The sequence below is a fragment of the Zootermopsis nevadensis genome, unplaced genomic scaffold (assembly GCF_977971745.1).
Source record: "Zootermopsis nevadensis isolate Lab colony 2312 unplaced genomic scaffold, Znev_1.0 Znev_ptg000001l, whole genome shotgun sequence".
In the NCBI taxonomy this organism is placed as follows: Eukaryota; Metazoa; Arthropoda; class Insecta; order Blattodea; family Termopsidae; genus Zootermopsis; species Zootermopsis nevadensis.
The window spans coordinates 1,819,323-1,837,028 of record NW_028259133.1 but is presented as its reverse complement, the minus strand read 5'-3'; the positions used below and the strand labels follow the sequence as shown (position 1 = coordinate 1,837,028).

Genomic DNA, 17,706 nt, shown 5'->3' with positions numbered 1-17,706 from the left:
TTTAAAAATTTCACGTACCCCCTAAGATGTCTTCGCGTACCCCAGGTTGAATACCACTGTTTTACAAAAATATGCAGAAATTTCTCGCGTATTCTGTTCTACCCACTACATCCTTGAGTTAATCACCAACAAGAGGAACACTCTGTACATTAAACTTCGATATAACTTATCAGAAATTACATAGTCAAGAACTTGTGGCTAAATTTTGTGGCCACTTGAATCCAATCAAATCAAATTGCGATCCCACAAAATGGCTGACTTACCCCTTGGTAATGAGACCCTAAAACCCACACGACATGAGCCTGGGTGGTAAAATACCTGGGACCAAACCGTGTGTTTCGCCTACGTCAGTATCGTTTTGGTTTACGTGAAACAAGGACACAGACGAGTGAAGGAATGAGGGCCTCGGGTACCGCTGAGGCCACCTGCCTCTGGCGTGCGGGCGTACCTGGAGTTGTGGTCGCTGAGGTAGCCCCTTTCTCGTTCTCGCTCTCTGATGAGTTCGTTTCGGTCACTGTAGTAACCCTCGCGGTCAGTGGGTCGATCAAGGCCGATGCGATGTGGCAGAGGCAAGGTGGAGGACTTGTTCATACTGGCGCTGCTACACGGACCTGCGGAGACAAGAGAACGGCGTGGCCCGGAACTTGTAGGCGGAATAAATCATCCGGGGGTAATACGTTTCAATCTCTGATTTTTCACAAAGACGAAAACGTGGATTGTGATATCCTGAAGGTGTGTATTTATCTTTCGGGGAACTTTTAACCACCTGCAGAACGTCACAATCCAAAAAGACAATGATCAACATCTCAATAGATTTTGCTTGTTATCGTCAGATGAAAGCGACTGTGGTCCACAGCGTGGATCAGAAAAGTCGTTTGAGAAGCAACTCGTTAAAATATTAATCTTGAAAAGAATCACACGTTATGGGTAACCGAGAAATTGTCTAGAACAAGAGAATCTTTACTTAAAATTAAATTAAATTATTTGGTTATTCCGTCAAATCACAATGTATTTAAAATAAGATAATTAAAATATCATTCTTTGTTCCATATCGAATAATCGATTTACAATTCGAACAGTTACAACATGTTTCGGTTTTATTAAACCATCATCAGGTGTAAAATTATATTAAATTTAAAACTCAATTACAATTTTTTTTACAATTTTTCGTAGTGTAGTTTTTTTTGGAGGTCGTGTCCAGATATTTTCATATAATGGATCAACTTTATTGTTTGAAGTGATGCTTTTGATGTTTACATCGGTCAGAGATGAAATAGTAGACAACACAGTTGTGTCTGGAGGTAATTTAGAAGTATTACCGTATCCGATCAAGGTTTAATACTGAATCCATTATATGAAAATATCTGGACACGACCTCCAAAAAAAACTACACTACGAAAAATTGTAAAAAAAATTGTAATTGAGTTTTAAATTTAATATAATTTTACACCTGATGATGGTTTTAATAAAACCGAAACATGTTGTAACTGTTCCAATTGTAAATCGATTATTCGATATGGAACACAGAATGATATCTTAATTATTTTAATTATCTTATTTTAAATACATTGTGATTTGACGGAATAACCAAATAATTTAATTTAATTTTAATTCAATAAATCACAATATGACGCAACTACACTATTTTAAGAATCTTTACGTCTAGATGGCCTCCATGTTGAATTAGAATATGACACGTAAAATGGATATTTCTATTCGGAAACCTTGCAAGTTTACCAGAACTTAGGATGTTGTGATAAGTCACTGTTAGATCCTGACTAAATACTGCAAAATATACAAAGCGACCAATAGAAATATTAAGGCTTTGACCGGGATGTTCGATTCGACTTCTAATGGTTAAGTGAAGTGTTTTCTTCGCGGTACGGTCTGGATTTGTAAATATTATGAAGACGATCTTCGGCTTCAGAGGGTTAACCAGCTGATTTTCGTAATGGTTAAGTGAAGTGTTTTCTTCGCGGTACGGTCTGGATTCGTAAATATTATGAAGACGAGCTTCGTCTTCAAAGGGTTAACCAGCTGATTTTCGTAATGGTGAGGTGTAGTGTTTTCTTCGCGGTACGGACTGAATTCATAAATAATATTCAGACGATCTTCGGCTTCAAAGGGTTAATTGATAGTTGTGATTGTACGAGGGCCCACGCAGGTCACGTGATATTCTAACCTGCAATCATCACTCCTTCAGAATGTTCACTGTCGAAAACTAATTGGCATCTCGTTCTTTATTAACCTAGCAGAATAACTTCCAGGGATTAATTTCCCGATACTCCGGTACCAAAAAAACCTTTTCACTGACACCGGAGTCGCGCGGGACAGAAACAAATCCGGTGGACACATCGGTGTTCAGTGACGATGTCGAATGTACTGGACATTTACAACACTTAATACGACGGTGATTTTTTTTATTTTATATTTCAATGTAATTATTTCGTGACAAATAGAACATTTGTCACGAAAAGATCGCGTGATTTTTCCATCATCCCATAGTTTACTTGAAATTAAGAAATTAATCATTTAATATAAATTCCAAAGACGGCCAATTTAATGAACCGACAAACTCTCTACGTTCTGACCGACTCTGAAGCCCATCCAACCTCCATTCTGGATCGTTACCTCAATCTCAATCAATTTCATTGCACGGTTTAAAAACAAATGATAATTTCACATTTTAAAATTCAAGACATGCAAGTAATCAACTCACTGAGCACGAAAGTTGATAGAGACTTTTTTATCAGCTGATTCGACGGCTGTGAAACACTGCCTCTTACTCCGAGCAAATAAAATATTTTAGAGGCGTGTGATTGGGTGGTACGAAGGAGACAGTAAACCCTCAAATGCGCCTTTGACCAATTCCTTAAAAGTTCGAAGGTCGAGGGAATCTCACCATTGAACACAAAATTCGATATTTTTTTAAGGAAGGGGATTATAACAATTTGTTAAAGAACTACATATTTTATTTATTATTTATTTAGTGTTCTGTCTGACGACAGGTCCATATGAACAGGATCCTTCCATCCTTTTCTCGGACTGGGACCTGTTCATATACGTTCTTGGCAGATGATCCAGAAGTGGTTTGCCATTGCCTTCTTCTGTGTGTGAATGGAGTAATTGTTGGGATGCCACGGAGGAAAACTCCGTGTTGCCTAGACCACGGCCTTGCCCAACACAAGTTATAAATTCGGGCACCGCCGGGAATCGAACCCGAGACCCCAGGATTACAAGGCCAGCGTTCTAACCGCTAGACCACCGTGGCAGCCATATTTTATACATAGTGATATTTATACAATTATTTTTTTTTAAAAAAATACGTTCATCCACCTCAGGCCAAACTATTTCTTTGGAGCCTTGTTTAAAACCCATTCAAAATATCTTTTATTTCCCCCAGCGCGATCTTCAGACGACGGGTAAAATACAGACATCTAGTGATACCAACTGTAACACAGTCTACAATCATCAGAACCATTTTGAGACGATTCTTAAACAAACTGTCACTGAAATAAATAATAAAAATAATTTCCAGAATTTCTTTTCCTCATTTCATTAAGAATGTACTTTATCCAGTGATTCATTATAAAAAAAACTTACTGTAGTTATCGGTTACGTATTTTAATTTCCTATCATGCTCACAGACAAATTTTTTATCTGAATTTATTTCAAGTCTACTTCTTTGCTGACTTATGGAGGCATTTATGCATTATTCTGCGTGGTATTTATAACCTCGTACAAAAAAATTAACAGAAACAAATATAAAATTTAGAACAACAGAAAATACTCACGTCTCCTGGAAGGGTAGGGACTTCGTGCAGTTGACCCTGGTAAGCTCTCTGCAAACTCTGCAACACGTTACAAATATTTCTGCATGATGCATTTCAAAATTACACTTTTTTAAAAAATAAATATATTACGTCTACAATCCTAGAGTTCCTTACGTAGTGTTTCTGACTATAAAAATACTATTTACAAATCTAACTATATTAAATAACTCCCATCGTATTTTTCTCTGCATTGCGAGTATTCCATTAAAACACAGACTCCCAGTGACCAAATAATACATTTTAAGTAAACAACACTTTGTTATAATCTGACACTAGACAGACTAGAGAGATAGTCTCGAGCTCTGGCCTCCTTTACAGCTCGAAATATCCGAAATTGAATCATGAATTCTCAGCCATCCAGTACTCATTGGGTTCGAGGCTGGATTTGATAGCGATAATTATTGAAATGAAGTCAGGAATTTAAAATGTGATATGAACACAGATCATAAACATATATAGGCTATAAATTCTGTAACAAATACTTTTATAAGATAGCAGTTAAAAATAATGGCGGTCATGCAAATCTTTCGAGGTTACGTTCATCAAACATGACGCAGCCAAAGTCAGAATCGAGGTTATGTTCATCAAACATGACGTAGCCAAAGTCAGAATCGAGGTTATGTTCATCAAACTTCACGTAGCCAAAGTCAGAATCGAGGTTATGTTCATCAAACATGACGTAGCCAAAGTCAGAATCGAGGTTATGTTCATCAAACATGACGTAGCCAAAGTCAGAACACAAAAACACCTTAATAGTTCTTTGGAGGAAGAAATATAATTTTCATTGAGCGAGTTTTAATTGCGAAATTAGACCTATTTCTAAAAAAAACTAGATATTACTGATTGTCTTTAGAATCGGTCGTTATCACAAGGAAATATCAAATTAAACATGAGCCTGACATTAATGCATTGACCAGTTGTCTACGTCAGTGTTTTTCAAAATTAAACGTCACTATAATCACACGTGTCCTGGTTTGGGGCGTGGGATTGGTTTCCTGCGGTATTGACGAAGTTCGAGATTTGCCCTTCCCGGAGATTTTCGTCTGCGCACAACTCGTATCAATGAAATACCATCCGCGCATCGTGTGTACGAAACCGTAGTAGTTCGTGATACAACCAGCAGGGCGTGTTGTAGTTCAAGGTGCTGACGACCAAGCAACGCTTTGGTCGGCAAAGATAGAAATGTCGATACGGATTTCAACTGTTTCATAAAAGAATTTTCTGTTCGAAACTGATTTATATCATCGACTTCCGTCGCGGTCATACGAACTGTCTGAGATTTCTCGATGTCATTTTGTTTTCGCAGCCATTCACATGGTCCAATGCAGTGCTGTACTTCACAAATACAGATTTTGGAAATAGCACGGACTTTCCATTCTCCTGGTTTGCTTTCCTAAAATTAAATCAAATATTATTTTACTCTTCTGGATTCCTTATATCTTATCTTCAAAACGAAAGGTAAATTTATCTAAGCACCACACCACAAAGACCCAAAAAACAAGAAAGAAACAGAAATAAGGTTGGCAACGCGAAAAGTGGATTACTTCGATATATCGAACACGATCCAAAACAATGTCACTCTCGTATGCCGTACCATTTGTGTACTGCGTTTAAATGACTGTCTCTTCGTACACTTGAGAGTATTTATGTGAAATTTTACAGTACTGAAAGACTACACAAAACCTGCCGGGCGAAATAAATGCTGATTCACATTGATCAAATACAATTCCTAACTATTGGAAGCTGAAATAGGCCGAGATCTCTACAGCCTTTGTCGAAATCGGCAAAAGTCCCATCGACTTCTGTTTAAACAAACTTAACACGATGAATATTTAATTGTATACAAGGATAAAGAATTTAAGGCTCTGGGGGGTTGCGAACAGCATTGCATCAGTACGTAGCCTATACATCTGTGACATAAATTATTTACATGCATTTGTCGTACTTCGGTTGTTAAATAAATTACATCATCAGGATGATGGAGGCAGTAGGCACCTCTAAAACGTCAGTAAACTTCGACCACACTACTACATACAGTTGGCATCAACCCAGAAGACAGCCATCTTCATAAAAAGAACGAATTTGGAGAAAAGAATTTGTCCTTTGTAAAGCAAGTTAATTGTCTCGCTGTCAGCCACGTTCACTGGAGGTCCAGGGTCACTTTGCCCAATGAACTAAAGAGTTTCTTGGCGATTACGACTGAAAACAGTTCTTCTGAACGTGTATCTTTCGGTAAGATTTAACTTACTTGCACGGAGCCTAGACCACATACAACTTTAACATCGCAAAGTAGCACTAATTAGTGCATCCGGCAAGCAGACCACCGGAGATAAGGCCAAGAACAGGGGAATATATCTAGAACTGAACAGAGACGCGTTACAGAAAAATACACAGCCCTCCAAGTGATGCTGTGAGAATTTCAAACCACAGTACAGGCTTACGAGGCAAATAATGTGGTATTTGTTGATATTTCCTTGCCTCGCCTCCGACTTGAAATCCTGATAACTGTAAGAAAAAGATCTGAATTGAGCTCGATATGCCCCCAGGAACACGATGTGACCACAGCAAGCTACGTAACCAAAAAAACCAACTCCATGAAGACGAGTCCGTAAGACGCTAACAGTTGATCAGCTAGTCAATATATACATTATTAGGGCCACTAAAACCTTTATAACAGCCTACCGGTAGTCTCTGTCCTATTAACACCTACATTAATCATTCATTAATCATCCTATCATCGACCTACTGACAGAATAATTAATTAAATCGTTACGTAAACGATAAATAAATACATAAACTAGTTATGAATTTTAGTGCAATCATCTTAATAAATGACTGTCTGATGTAAAAAGTTTGAATGATAACATCGAGATTCATGTTAAAGGAAGTGACGTGAGAGTATGGAAAAATGGTTTTGGAACAAACTGGCTCAGGATCGTCTCCAATCACGAGCTTTGATGGTGGAAAAATCGTCCCTTCGGATTTACGCTGCCAGAAAGTTAAAACAGTTCCTTCTGTAAGGCCCGTGGTTTCAGAATAATTACGATAATTAGCCTAGTCAATTAACTCAATTAACACGTTTAATAGTGAAGTAATTAAACAAATTTAACGCTGCTTACAATACATTAATAATCATACAAAGTAAGCTACGAAATTTGTACCATTTTACTGTAACACTGCTCATGAATCGAAAACTAAACGCGACTGAATAGGTTATGTGACACAGTTAATACAGTTTCCAAATTCCTACACCTGAGGCGCTACACTCACAAGTTGTTAAAATGGCGTCTCATGCAGGAAAAGTTGAATGTGCGTTGTGGTTTCACGAGTTTAGATCTGGGGTTACGCTGTAAAGGGAGACTTCGTACGGTGTTTGGAAGGCAAACGTCAACAAAGGTGTTGACTGAAACCGAACGACATCTGTCGGGCTACTCACGAACTCCTAATTGATAATGTGTGAGACGTAGGTCGCAAAAACTTGATCATAAGACCTAACCAAACGCGTTTAATTTTCATACCACACGAGAATTTTGTTCGTAATGTTTATATCCTATATAACAAGAAAATCAGCGAATCTCTGGACTACCTGTTCTAAAAACATTTCTCTAACAATGGAACGTAATTTACTGTTTATATACACTTGTCACTACTCTGTAAACAAAACTTGCACAAACAAAAGGTCAGAACGTGTTAACACCACAGAACACGACACGTGTTAGGGTCTATTTATATATGAACGTAAAGTTAACGACACGAGCACGACACGAGCCCTTGACGATTTTTCAGAAAATATTATTCAACGTTTTTCAATGGAACTTTTTACGAAAAATATCTTTGGAAACGTAAGTCGGGCGAGACTCGGCCGTGGAACGGACGAGCCTCGGAGTCAATATAAAAACAGTTCCATTGAAAAACGTTGAATAATATTTTCTGAAAAATCGTCAAGGGCTCGTGTCGTGCTCGTGTCGTGCTCGTGTCGTTATCTTTACGTTCATATATAAATAGACAGTCGGAATGTAGGTCCCAGTGCGAGAAAAGGATGGAAGGATCCTGTTCATATGGACCTGTCGTCAGATAGAACACTAAATAAATAAATAAATAAGTCGGAATGATTAAAACCAATGCACGCGAAACGATAAGTACTGTAGCCGACGAGAAGCCTTCGCCGTTCCGAGATGCAGCCCCACCCCCTGATACTTCAAAATATAGAAAGAGTCTTCCACCCCACCCCCAAAAAAAATAATATTACTAATCTCATGTCTATCGCTGCGTCTTTTATCGTTGAATCAGGTGACGTCTGCGCAGACGCGAGTGGGGGGGGGGGGGACAGTCTGTGCAACGGAATACAAAACACCCTGCAGAGCGAGCGCTAACGTCCGTTACTGAAAAAGTCACTTACCTAGGTTCTCCATGCTCTGTGTGAGCAGGGCTTCGAACGTGTGCAGACTATAACTTTCCGCGTCCATGCCCTTGGCTAAGGTATTCCTCAGATGCATCTCGTATTCGAGCAGCAGGCGGCTGGTGGGCGAGCCCGGCGTCGGCGTCGACGTCGAGTTGTGGTAATGCGACGGCTGGTCCAGGTCCGAGTTGCCGTTACTCGAGCTGGGGGTCGTGGCGTAGCATTGGTTGTCGAAGAGGACGTTGTCGGAGGGCGGTGATAAGTCACCGCCTCCGCCTCCATTCCTCTCCAGCTCCAGGTACAGGCCGCGTCCTCCAGGATATCCGCCTCCGCCGCGTCCGATCTCGTGCGAGGACCTCGAGCCGGAGAATCTTCCTCCCGAGATCTTGTGGTGGTGATTCGACTCCGGCTCCGACAGCACGTGGCGGCCGTTGTTATTGCCGCCGTGATGGCTGTTGTAATAGTTGCACCTCCGACGGGTCATTTCCGGGGAAGTGACGGGGCTTTCCGCCGACGTCATCGGCTTCAGCATCCTCTTCAGCGTGTCCGAGTCCAGGCTGATGTTCCCTTCGCCTCGACCTCCGACGTTCATGTCATCCGCGCTCTTACTCTTGGCTCTCCTGTTGTTGTTGTTATTATTATTATTATTGTTGTTGTTGTTGTCGTTGTTGTTGTTGTTGACGTTGAGGTGGTGGGCCGCGCGGAGCTCGGCTTCTCGTACCATGTCCATGTCGGGGTAGTCTATAGACTTGGAGGCGGTCAGGATGTGGTGTTGTTCCTTCTTCTTGCTGCCTTGCAAGGTGCCACCAGCTTGAGTGCCCTCGCTCTTCGACGCCTCGTGAGTTTCCTGGCCAACCTGCGAGCCCACGTGGTTCTGAGTGCCGACGGACGTCTTCCCGGAAGACGTCGTGGCGGCAGAAGAGGGCGTCGTCTGAGCGATGTCCTGGTTCTGCTGTTGGGTTCCGCGGTCTCTAGTCTGACGCGCGGCGTCCGTACCGCGTTGCTGCTGGGGCGTCGGCTTCCCTCCGCTGCCCACGTTATCGTACAGAGACGTGCTCGACGTCGCCGAAGTCACTTTGTCCCCGCGGGCGCTGGGATCCGTCTCCGTCGCTCGCGTCTGAGCGCGGGGGAGCGTCGCGGAACCTGCGACACCGGCAACTGTACCTACGCCCCTACTGTCCTTTACACATTGTGAAACAAAAGACATGCGGCATGCGGCAAAGAGAGGTCAGAGGTTAAGAACGCCGAGAAGGTTTCTGCCAAAGTTGTAGGGCCAATCGAACATTTTCCGATCAGAAGCTGGACAGTTGCAGAGACACTCTCGAGATAATCTTAAAGCTGTCATCTGGGATCTTGCGTCTTGTAACATTTTCAGACCTGCTGCCTTCATCCTCGGCTGACAGAAGACTCACGTTGCTTCGTCGTATTTCGCAGTGGCAAAGCGAGCGTGGAATTCTGAAGCCGCGCTGAGGAGGACACAGAATCCCAAGAAGGACACTTTCAAAAGCCAAGAGTAATTTCATTTTCCGTGCTTAATGGTTTAGTTGTTAATAAAAAACTCTTTTTTATTAACATTTTCCTTCTCTGTAACTGTTCAACTTCGAACTTGGTTATGTTTGATTCATCCTAGCAAAATTCCCTACGAGTTTTACAGGAACCTCCCGGTGAACTATGTATATACAGTTGAGAGATCCTGAGGAATTTTTCCCCTCAACATACTCGTATTAGCGACAGAGCTCTGAGGAAAATGATTTGGGATCTGTAAAAAATACTGCAATTCTGAGTCATTCAGACTAACGCGAGAAAACCAGAGGCTTTTAGACTGCAGTGCCTGAATTGTAATGAACAAACGACAGGAATTAGGAAAATACAGTAAAGAATATTACTATAAAAGGTTGTTACCCTACACTTCCATGCAAAAATCCCTTCAACATTACGTAAATCAAAACGTAGCTCATATGTCAAAATCCACGTAAAATATTTTAAAGTCTTCTATTAGTATCCTAAACGCTAATTCAGATCCCTGATCCTTCTAATCAAAAAAAAAATTCAGATAATGGATAATATGAAACTCCTTCAGTATCTGAACTTCAATATTTACTGCAACTCCCATATCTTACGAATAAAAATTAGAATAAATTAAAATACATTAACTTTGAACTAAAATTTACTATCTAAAACTTTCGGCCCGGAGATTGTCTGACTGATGTCTCGTGGTTTTCCTCTGTCATTCCAGTATCTTAAATTTGGCCACGACAGTTTTCCAAATCTTACAGCGAATCTTATTAAAGTCAAAATTTGGAATTCTGAGTTCTTCCTTTGAGAACTGTCAAATATTCTTGTAAGCTGTTCCTGTTGAAATAAAATGGCGGCGTGAAACAAATGCCTGCGGGCGTTCGCACTTCCACTGATGGATTTCGACCCTTGCGAGTTTTATGGCAATAATCGATCTATCGATTCGAGTGCAGTATTTAAACTATTATTAGTTTTGCTTCAATTTGTTTCAACAATTATATTAAACTAATATGTAAGCTTTAAATTTCAATATTTGATATTTATTTAGCAATTTTACTTCTCGTAGAATCAGAGACACGCGTTCGAAAACTGGTCTATCATTATCTGTTTCGGATTAGAGGCGAGACTGAAGATGGCTGTCTTCTGTTGTAGCTCCGTGTAGCAATTTAGAGGTTAAAAAACGAAAATCGCGAAGTTCCGAAAGAATTCTGGCAGAATTAACCCAAGCAATAGACAAAACATTGAATTGAGATCTATAAACTTCGTAGTTATATTTGGAAAATGAAAGCATTGCCCCAGCATTGGAAGAAATATATTATTTTTTGTACTTATAAAAAAAAGTTATAAAACAGACTAATGTGATATCAAATAATATCAGTCACGGACGTATTGAACATTCCTTCCTCGATTTTAACTCCGTCAGTGTAGATTTCAAAGTGACAGATCAACCACTCATCACATACTATGAATCTGTGAGATATTTAAGAAATAATCGTAGTATAATCGGCCATTTGCACGAAGATTTCAAAATGGCCTCCATTTCAGTTACCAGAAAAATACTGTACAGCATTTTTATTAATTTGGAACCATAAAAATTACAGGCTAATTAAAATATATTTAAATAAAGACTATAGTAAAAAAAATTGCGTAATAAAATTTCAGTTCGAAACGAAATAAGACTAGGAGAAAATTCATCACCACTTCACGTCATTGCTTTTGAAATGGTTTAAGAAAACCAGAATCCAAAGTGGACGTACCGGCTTCTGGCACAAATTTGTACCGTTAATAAAAATATGAGGTTGGTTGCACATTCATTATCGTCAGTAAACATATGGGAAATAAAAATTACTCTTATTTAATAAATCAAAGGCAGGTTGAGAGACCAAATTCAAGAAATTGGTTGCTAACATTTCGTAAAGAACCTTCTGTTTTCCCATCTGTAACCTAAAAATATAAAATTTTAAAAATGCAAAACTTGAAACTTAGCCGCTATTTTCACGAGCGTAAAAATTCGTTTCTCGTATTGAGGGAAGAATGTAAATTATTTTTGAGATGAAGGACGCTAAGGAGAATATTTGGATTAAGTTACGGTAACTCTTCAACAACCACTAGAATGAGATAAACGGAGTAATGATAAATGTTCATAATTTCGGCTCAAAAACATGAACAAGAAACATCACTTGGAAGATCTTGACATAAATTTGAGGATAATATTAAATGGTTCTGAAAAAAATAGGATGACAAGGAGTGGACTTAATTCATCTGCTCATCGGTTCTGTGTGGGGCGGGGGGTCCTGAATTTTTTGACTAGCTAAGTGACTATTAGCTTTTCGAAAGGAGGATACTACTCCATTGAGTCAGTCTTAGGTTATGTTTGATTACGTAACAAAAAAAAATTCTGCATCCTTGTAACTTTTAATCTACGAAAAATATTACGCGCGAGAAATGTAAGAATATTTATAACTATTGTCATACAACATTTAACATCACTGTCCCTAACAATTAATTATTTATTATCATCAGACTGAGAGCGATCTTTAACCTCAAAAGTTCATGCATCGCAGAGCTGCTGTTGTAACTGGTTCCTTTCTGAAAATAAAGATGGCCGACATGCAGAATCAGAAACTCGTACTTCTTCTAATAGCTTTTAAGAACGTTCTTTACCTTTGTAACGCGGGTCCTGTGTGCGCAGGCGCTCGTATTGTTCCGCGGTCATGCACGTGCACTGAGGCTCACGTGACCGACTTGGCGAGGCCGGGGTCGACAAGGGCTTCCGCTTCGGTTTCTTCTGTTGCTTGTTCGGTGGATCCAGCTTCAGCGAGTACGACGAGGACGCCTTTCGTGAGAATTTGAAAGATGGTGACTGGAACAAACCATTTTATTATAACTGAAAAACTTCCCTCCATAAGTTTAATTTAACAAAACACTGTCTTCCGTCTGTACACTCTACAACGAAAATCAAGCGACTGATATTTTTTTTAGTCCCAAACCGGAAGTGATGTACCACTGAAGTCATAATCGTCTACATTATTGTCTTAGGCGAAGATACTATAAGTTTCTAACATAACCACATCTCCAAATACAGATTTCAAGGCACTGTTATCAAATTCAAACTGTTTCAAATGCAGGAGTGGTTTATCTGAGCAAGACTCAGCCCTTACTCAGGTTTTTGTTAGGTTAGGTTCGTTCACTCATTGGGCAGGTAATGGCGGCCATGACCTGCTCTGAAAACTCAGTTGATATCTACCAGATCACGTGGTACAACACACGAGACAGCTGTCCTTGTACTTAACAGCTGTCAGATCTTGAATCTCACCCGTGAGAACTTTTATTCCAATTCTGACATACCCATACATATATATATGTTCCAGTTCCTTTTTTTATTATTTTTAAGGTGGCACCTAAATCTGTGGGAGCATTGTGCAGTCTCAAATACACGACTTCAACTTAAACAAGTCAGAAACAATGTTTTATTTTTTGATCGAGATATCTCGGTCACAGCACGGTGAATATTAACGTAAACTTCAATTTTAACTTTATTCTGTGTGGGTTTTATCTTAAAGCACGTCGCTGTGTAGCAGTCAGCATACTTACTTCTTACTCAGGAGATCACTCTGCAGATGGGGATCAGCTAACCTGTTTCAAATTAAATTTTGTGCTCAATAATTCTAGGCATAAACCAGTACTTACGCAACATTCCCTAAATTGTTTGGCATCTATTGGTGACGTGAAGTTGAGACCCCATGTATCATTGGTCATCGGGTCTTTCCAGTACACAAAGCATTCAGATGCTTGGCCAATACGCGTTCCTGTAACGAGAGTTACAGTCGGACACTTTAAAAGAGAAGTTTAAAATATGTTTCGATGTTTATTTGTGTGGCATAGCAATCGGCTTTTGCCGGTGGATAACTTAAGATAATGCTACTGTTTATTCTCAGATTACAACACACCATAATCAGAACACTTTAGACTTAACGAAAGCAACACGATTTCAGGGCGAACTGGGCCACCAAGAGATGACCTTGGTGAATGAATAAAGGTCTATAAATAGATTAAACATTGAAAAATAATCATTAAACAATGAAAAATTAACAACCAAACATTGCATGTGGAAACAAATGACGAACATCAAGGAGACGGCTGTGGACAATTTCTGAGGTCGGTACAAGCAGTAGGTAAATTTTCTAATAAATAAAGACGAGGTTGGATATCACTGTTTGTGCAGCCATTCAGAACTATTGAAGTTACTGACAACAGCAGTAGCACCAACACACTAAATTAACCTGCTGGCTCTTGTATTTTGATAATCACTACGTAATTTATAAGACACAAAGCATGGGAAAATAATTATGTTTGTTTATCACCTACCTTCGCTTGATGTCTAGTTGGCAGTAATATTTCTGAGGTCTCCACAATGATTCAGGTTAAGAGACTTTACCCCGTATCTTAAAACACCAAGTGAAATAACAGTCTGACTCTCCGATGAAAACAATCCAACAATCCATTCCTCAGTACGTATTACACTTGTTACAGCGTCAATTTATTACTTGCTTTACGAACTCGATCTTAACTTAACAATGGCGCCCATATAAACGTTCAGACACAACATGTTACCTGGCTGGACTAGTCGAACGTCGAGTATCTTGTCAACCTGGCTGTTGTAAGCTGTAATGTGAAACATGCACTCGGGCGAGTCCTGTATGCACGTGATGTTGACTGGGACGAGGTCCTCTGATACTTGTTGCCATTTCACTGTGCCTGCCCCACTCGCACTGACATGGAACACCTCGGCCCAAAGCCTGTACCAGACGAAACAAATCACGTCTACCACGCTAATAAAAAATTAATTCCCTATACTGAGCCAGCTGAATCGAGTTCACACCTTCAAAACACCTTTCTTAAAGATGATAATGTTGCGTCATATTGTGATGATTATAATTGTTTAATTTTAACCGTCTAATCACAATAAAATATTTTATTAAATATTAAAATATTATTATTACAATTAACATTTAATATTTAAAATATTTAAAATATATTAAAATGATGCTCTTTCTTTCGAAATGTTCGATTTACAATTACAGCATCATCTTTTTCACGACATGTTTCGGTTTTCAATGAACCATCTTCAGGTGTATAATCAATATAAATTTAAATGTAATATTCTAAATGCAATCCTTCGTCAGATGTCCATTTGCATTTAGAATATTACATTTAAATTTATATTGATTACACACCTGAAGATGGTTCATTGAAAACCGAAACATGTCGTGAAAAAGATGATGCTCTAATTGTAAATCGAACATTTCGAAAGAAAGAGCATCATTTTAATATATTTTAAATATTTTAAATATTAAATGTTAATTGTAATAATAATATTTTAATATTTAATAAAATATTTTAGTGTGATTAGACGGTTAAAATTAAACAATCTTTCTTAAAATATATTTTTTAAACATTTAAGCCTATATCTCACACACATTATCTCTGACACTCATTTCAAATTGAATCTGGTGTGCTGGAAAAGCTTTCGTCACAGATCAGAGGAGGTTAGAGTGTGAATGAACTCGCTGACGACGCTCTGAGGTATACAAATGTGTGTGTGTCCTGGTCCTCACCTGAGCAGGTGGCCGTCGCGACGCCGGGACGTCTGCCACGGTGAGTCCTCGTATCGGTACGCCTTCCGGATGAGCGGCGCACATGAGCAACTCAACTTATTCCCCATTGCGTCCTCGGGCACTGCAAGTTTTCGTCACCACATCTCCGAAGCCTGCAAAGCATCCCCAGGCGTCCACACTCAACACGAACTTTAAGGCAGGCAAACTTGTCTTGTACAAATTCTCTACACCAGTGGGTCTCAACCTTCTGGGGCTCGCGACACACTCGGAGTGTTAATTTCTTTTTTAAGGCACTCTAGAATTGCAACAGAGAACTAGAAATGGTTCCTAAGAGTACGCCAAATTTAAGTAATTTTTTTAATTTAAGACTTCGGTAAATTTCTTTCGAAACACTGACTTAAGAGAAAAATGGATGTTCTCAGTCGAATGCAACAAGTTTCTCATTAAGTCCGTGGCACAAAGTAGCTGTCATGTTTACTACAATACGAGGTGCGATCGGAAAGTTTCCAAATTGCGCGTATAAAAACCCGTACACTTATCTCAGGTATTAAATTCATCCATCACCCTCGAAGTAGTTCCCCTGGGAGTGAACACAACGATCCCAGCGCCGCTGCCAAGCCTGGAAGCATCCCTGGAAATCTTTCTTTGTCAGCCTGTCAAGCACCATCTGCGATTCTGCCTGAATCTCTTCTATCGTCTCAAATCTCCTTCCCTTTAGCTGAATTTTCATCTTTGGGAAGAGGAAGAAGTCACACGGAGCTTAGAAAGGAAGTTGGGGTCGGTTCTTGCAAGATCTTTGAGCTCCTGACAAACGAGAAGTCGATTCTGCTTCTGGTCCTCAGACAGGATGCGTCGCATGTGGAGTTCTTCCTTTAGAATCAGCTGACAGGTGCCATAGCCTATCCCAACAATGTCGCACAAGTCGTTGATGGTACGACGTCGATCTTCGTGAATGGCCTGCCGAATCTTCGTAACATTTTCGGGCGTTGTGCTCGAAGATGGTCGTCCAGAACGCTCGTCATCATCGACAGAGGTTCGGCCATTTTTAAAACGTGAATGCCACACAAAAGTTTGCGGGCTCCCCAAATGCTTGCTTTAGCATTTCATAGGTTTCCGTAGCCGTTTTGGCGAGTCTTTGGCAAGAGATTCAGGCAGAATCGCAGATGGTGCTTGACAGGCTGACAAAGAAAGATTTCCAGGGATGCTTCCAGGCTTGGCAGCGGCGCTGGGATCGTTGTGTTCACTCCCAGGGGAACTACTTCGAGGATGATGGATGAATTTAATATCTGAGATAAGTGTACGGGTTTTTATACGCGCAGTCTGGAAACCTTCCGATCGCACCTCGTATATTTTATGTAATGTATCCTACTAATTTTATTTACAGTACAAAACAGGACAGTCAAGAGCAAAGGTTTCGTAGGATTTGAGGTTATGGCGGCGGTGAGTGAGAAGATGGCTGACTTCCGGTATTGTAACGCCGTGTCGCGAAAACCTTAAATTCTACTGACGGCTACGTTCGGACATTCGAAACCGTTCGGATCAAGAAAATATTATGTACTAATCACCGTGATGATGGAGACAGCAAGGGCCTCTGAAACGTTGGTAAACTTACTACACAGAGCTACAACCCAGACGACAGCCATTTTCGAACAAAAACATTTGCTTTCACGAACCTGTTCCAAATTTTTCCATTATTAGACCCAGAGTAGCCAAACAACGAACCAGACAAAAAGTTGTTAAAAGAAATATATTGTGGATTTACCACAGGGAACCTCAAAAATATTTTCACGTGACACACGCCTTTAAAAAAAATTTCGTATCTGCAAAATAACATGAGAGGGGACAGACCGACAGATTCAGATGCAAATACTTCAATAAGTAACCTGGGGCATCTAAGTCACTGTCAGAAAACAACAATTTTCGCGTCTCTCAACACGGAAAATAAAAACCATTGACACAGGGTGTCCAAAAATAATTAACATACCGAACCAAAACAACCCTGCGGTGTATTCCATGTCGATAAAAAAATATTTAAATCAGTTCTGTCCGTCCCTTCGTATTTGAGGAATTCTTAATCCTGCATCTCATTTGTCCCAAAATCTCTCAAAATCATTTTTAACGTAATTATCCGAAAATCAATATCAGAACTGGTGAATGATCTGCCATCCCCTCCCCTCTCTCCACCCTCTGCTAGGCCACGAGTCCTCCCGTACGAGACGGGCGCGGCCCGATCAATAGGAAAGTCTGCAGCAGCCCGCCAGATGGCAGCACCAGCAACAGCCCAGCGCCCTCATTGATTTTGCGTCCGTAAGGGTGTGGACTTCCCCTGTGATGCTCCGAG

General features: G+C 40.1%; 1 protein-coding gene across 13 annotated transcripts in view; it reads right to left on the bottom strand.

Annotated features, from left to right (window-relative positions):
- sif (guanine nucleotide exchange factor still life) overlaps positions 1 to 17,706 on the bottom strand; it is a 101,814-nt gene that overhangs the window by 58,407 nt on the left and 25,701 nt on the right. For 11 of the 13 annotated variants that reach the window (XM_087346792.1, XM_087346791.1, XM_087346779.1 and 8 more), the window contains 7 exons: positions 15,366 to 15,517; positions 14,362 to 14,546; positions 13,438 to 13,556; positions 12,412 to 12,610; positions 8,233 to 9,375; positions 3,795 to 3,851; positions 449 to 611 (listed from right to left, as the gene is read on the bottom strand). In XM_087346792.1, the coding sequence (XP_087202918.1) occupies positions 449 to 611; positions 3,795 to 3,851; positions 8,233 to 9,375; positions 12,412 to 12,610; positions 13,438 to 13,556; positions 14,362 to 14,546; positions 15,366 to 15,472 (1,973 nt within the window). In that variant the 5' untranslated portion in view covers positions 15,473 to 15,517. Of the gene's footprint in view, positions 1 to 448; positions 612 to 3,794; positions 3,852 to 8,232; positions 9,376 to 12,411; positions 12,611 to 13,437; positions 13,557 to 14,115; positions 14,261 to 14,361; positions 14,547 to 15,365; positions 15,518 to 17,706 lie in introns of those variants that run through there. The other 2 variants (XM_087346798.1, XM_087346795.1) reach the window with 2 other exon arrangements.